The 4293-nt window shown below is 47.0% G+C and overlaps 1 protein-coding gene across 1 annotated transcript in view; it reads left to right on the top strand.

Moving 5' to 3' along the window:
• Nucleotides 1–1596: 1596 nt before the first annotated feature.
• The window catches only part of LOC119023462 (protein jagged-1a-like), a 19821-nt gene continuing 17124 nt past the window's right edge, over nt 1597–4293 (top strand). The window contains exons 1-2 of the mRNA XM_037105410.1: nt 1597–2095; nt 3080–3382. Coding sequence (XP_036961305.1) covers nt 2033–2095; nt 3080–3382 — 366 coding nt within the window. The 5' untranslated portion in view covers nt 1597–2032. The remainder of the gene's footprint in view (nt 2096–3079; nt 3383–4293) is intronic.

The raw sequence follows: 4293 nt of genomic DNA on the forward strand, positions 1-4293 counted from the left end.
TGACGTCCTCACTGATCCATCACATGTGGACACTCAAGACGATTCTTCTATCCTTATAAAAGGTGGTGAGGAGCTGTGGGGGGAGGAGGAGGAGCAGGAGGAGGAGGTGGAGGAAGAGGAGGAGGAGCAGGAGGAGGAGGAGGAGGGAGAGGAGGAGGAGGAGGAGGAGGTGGAGGGAGAGGAGGAGGTGGAGGGAGAGGAGGAGGAGGAGGAGGGAGAGGAGAAGCTGTGGGAGGTGGAGGAGGTGGAGGAGTGTTTTGTCTCTCTTTCAGTGACGGCGGTCCAATAATCTATTCATTGGGCTCCTCGAGGGAAAAGAGCGCAGCTGCTCTAATTTGAGGATAAAGAGGAGGCCACCTTTGTTCTGTCGCTCAGGCTCTATTTCATCCACCTCCTCCCCCTCCTCCGTCAGCCCCTCCCCCTCCACCTCCTCCTTTCATTCCTCCACTCACAACGTTTTGGCATGTTTAGATATTTTGCTCTAGATTTACATAATTCTGTTTTATATTCACGTTTTCTATGAAACCAGCCGTGTTGCATGTTTGTTGTAAAGTCAGAGTTAGAACAGTGTGGAACTAAAGTGGCCTGTAAAGACGGACTAGTGAGTAGATGAGTCTCCGTGTTGCTGTGAGGACGTTTAATGTCCCCGACAACCTCTGTAGTCTCATTCAGACACTTGTTAGCAACCGCTAACTGTTGTTAGCACATGAAGAGCTTCAGGATTAAACTGTGGGACATTTAATGATGATTTAATGTTGGAGAATAAAACATGTGAATATAATTTCACACATTTAAAACCTCGCTGTGACTCATCGTGTTTTACCATCCAGACAACGTGCAGCCGACTGAACACGTGTCGACTCTGCTGCCATTTTGTCGCCTTCTTTTCCCCCCTAACCCTGAATATATTTATCATATTATTATATATTTCCTCTCTGTTGACTCGCTGGATTGAATCAGCTACATGCTCACTGACACCGTCAGCAGGACAGACAGACGTGAAGCTTCAGGGAGTTTATTTGATTTCTGTGGCCACAGAAGTACAAACCTTTTTGTTTTCTGCTGACAGATTACTTTTATGACAGACAAACTAACCGTACAGCTTGAATATCAGAAGTGATGTGACTCCTGACAACCAACAGTCCTCAGTTCCTGAATCTGATAGATCTGATGGATCTGATGGATCTAATGGATCTGATAGATCTGATGGATCTGATAGATCTGATGCATCTGATGGATCTGATGGATCTGATAGATCTGATGCATCTGATGGATCTGATAGATCTGATAGATCTGATGCATCTGATGGATCTGATAGATCTGATGGATTTGATGGATTTGATAGATCTGATGGATTTGATGGATCTGATAGATCTGATGGATCTGATGGATCTGATAGATCTGATGCATCTGATGGATCTGATAGATCTGATAGATCTGATGCATCTGATGGATCTGATAGATCTGATGCATCTGATGGATCTAATGGATCTGATGGATCTGATGGATCTGATGGATCTGATGGATCTAATGGATCTGATGCATCTGATGGATCTAATGGATCTGATAGATCGGAGGTCCACAGACTTCAGGCTCCACTTTCTTCTTCGTCCCCTTGTGAAGCTGCTGTCACCCACGTGTCAGGTCACTTCTTCACCTCGGTGTGAGCTCTCTGTCAACAAACCGCAGCTCATTATCATGCGGCGGTGGGCGTGTCCCCGACAGGCCCCGCCCCTCCCGCTGGTTGATATTACCCAGCGTGCTCCGGGGGCCGGCCAGAGTGCGCTCCGCTCCAGCTGCAGTCGGACAGTGTGCGGGCTGAGCGCTCCTACAGAAACCAGGACAATAGCAGACAAAAGGTTCCGTTTGGAGCAGGACGGATCTGTTTCTGTGCGGGACCGTGTGGACTTTGGTTCTGTACAGACTCGCGGCACCGTGCATGTCCCAGCCGGAGCGGTTTGAACCCGGACCGGAGGGTCGCACCGACTATCACTGAGAGCTGACAGCCGCCCGGCAGCTGCCCGCCGCCGGCATGAGCCTCTCCGGGAGCTCCGCTGCTCTCAGCCTGCTGCTGCTGCTCTCCGCCCGCATACAGGTACACCAGACTCCCGCTGAGTTTCTGCTGTTTGTGTCTCTGTCATGAAGAGCTGACTGATCCTGCTGACGTCAGACTTCACTGTGCTGAGGATGAAACAGATGAAACAGTTTAATTAAACCATGTCTGCTGAACTCGCCACCGTTTTAAAGTTTAAAAGTTTGATAAAGTTTGACGCTGTGATGAATCCTCTGCAGGATCAGCAGAGTTTCACTTCAGGTGAGCTGAGCTGCAGCTGCTGACAGGTGAAACACAGCACAGTGACGTCAGAGTTCACAGGGTTTTACACTGAGGAAACTTAAATCAACACGAGTGAACTCTGACGTCACTGATGCAGCAGCTTCACTGAAGTCAAACTGAATTTCAGACTGAAGCTTTATTTTGTGTTTTGTTCATGTGAAACAGCAGCAGATATCACTGAGCCTGGAGATCAATCAGCTGATTGATAACTTCAGTTTTTTTTTTTTAACAGATTTGTATTGTTTGGTTCAAACTTTGCTCGAACAATATTTCTGTTCTAGTGGAGATGCCAAATAATTCAGGCAGAATTTGGGTGTAAATTAATACGACGGTCACATCGGTGTGGAGGACCAACACTGCACAAATCAATGATAAATAAATGACTAAATTAATAAATATGCCAATAAATGCACAGAAAACAGTGTAAAATGTAACATACATCTGTTTTAATTGCTTCTGTATTTATTTACTATCACTTTTCAGTCATTTACATTTAATTATTTTTAAATCACATAGCTCTGAACAGGCAGGTGGTCTGAGGGCGTTAGATCGTCATCAGTCATCGATCTGTTCTGCAGGTGAATCTACGGTTTGTAATATTTAAAGGGACAGTTCACCCAAAAAGTTCAATTCAATCTTTAGTTTTTTTCTAACAGATTTCTTTTAGTCTTTTAATATAATCTGCCCTGTAACTTGTTGGCGGTGACTCTACCTGTGAGCTCACCTGTCCTCTCCTCCCTGCAGGTCTCTTCAGCTTCGGGACACTTCGAGCTTCAGATTTTGTCGATGCAGAACGTTAACGGGCAGCTGCAGAGCGGCGCCTGCTGTGACGGATCCCGGGACTCGACCGATCGGCGATGCACGGCGGACGAATGCGACACCTACTTCCGAGTGTGTCTGAAGGAGTACCAGCTGAAGGTGTCCTCCGCCGGGCCCTGCAGCTTCGGCGCCGCCTCCACGCCCGTGCTCGGCGGGAACACGTTTTCTGTCCGCAACGCCAAGAGCGACAACGCCAGGATCGAGCTGCCGTTCAGCTTCGCGTGGCCGGTGAGTTCACAAGCCGGCCTTGTGTTCTTGTGTCTGAGGTCTGGATGGTTGTGCTTCTTCAGCCAGATGTTGAGCTCTTTGAATCAGAACTGAACTGACACCAGGATGTTAAAACAAGTTCTGATGTTCGCAGACAGATGAGTTAATTCAGTCTCATGCTCAGAGACGACAGCAACACTGACTTGATATCTGGAGCGAAGCCGTTTCTAGTTTAGGAACAGAAAACTGTTGGTTTCGTGGATTCAGGAGGAATCGGTGATGAATCAGGTCTGCGTCACTCTGACACCTCAAACCTTTGATGTAAATTTCAGCTTCATCTTTGGACGAATGTGAAGATTGATTTCTCTTATTGTTTGTCATTTGAAGCTGTGTGGGTCTGAATGTCGTCCACACAGGATGGAGCCACTCGGAGGATCCAACAGAATAACCAGTCAAGTCGTGTTTCAGTTCGAGACTCAGAAATCTGAGTTCTCCTTCAGGTCTGACCAGAAGTCACGACCTGCAGTTTGCCTCTATAATCTGTTGTGCTGCTGAAGGAGGTTTTGTTTTAATGGCTGTGAGACCTGATGATGATGATGATGATGATAAATGTCATGCTAGTGACCAACATGATATCTGACGAGGGAATCTTTAATCACATGTGGGGTCTCGTTGTAGCTTCCTCAGGAAGGAGGAGGCAGTCTGACATGTTGTTGGTGCTCCAGTCTGATCTGAGGAGTTCAGACCGCGGTTGATCTCGCAGGCGTCCACAGGACAGTAGTGACACCTGGTGATCACCTGTGTGTCCTCAGACCTCTTTTCTTTAGTCCAGTGGTTTGATGTGTTTATGAGATTTATGGTGTTGAATTACTTTTTATGAAACATTTCTTTGATCTGAGCTCCATGAACAAACCCATAGAATTGGAATTTCT

This window comes from Acanthopagrus latus, chromosome 1 (assembly GCF_904848185.1).
Source record: "Acanthopagrus latus isolate v.2019 chromosome 1, fAcaLat1.1, whole genome shotgun sequence".
Classification (NCBI taxonomy): Eukaryota; Metazoa; Chordata; class Actinopteri; order Spariformes; family Sparidae; genus Acanthopagrus; species Acanthopagrus latus.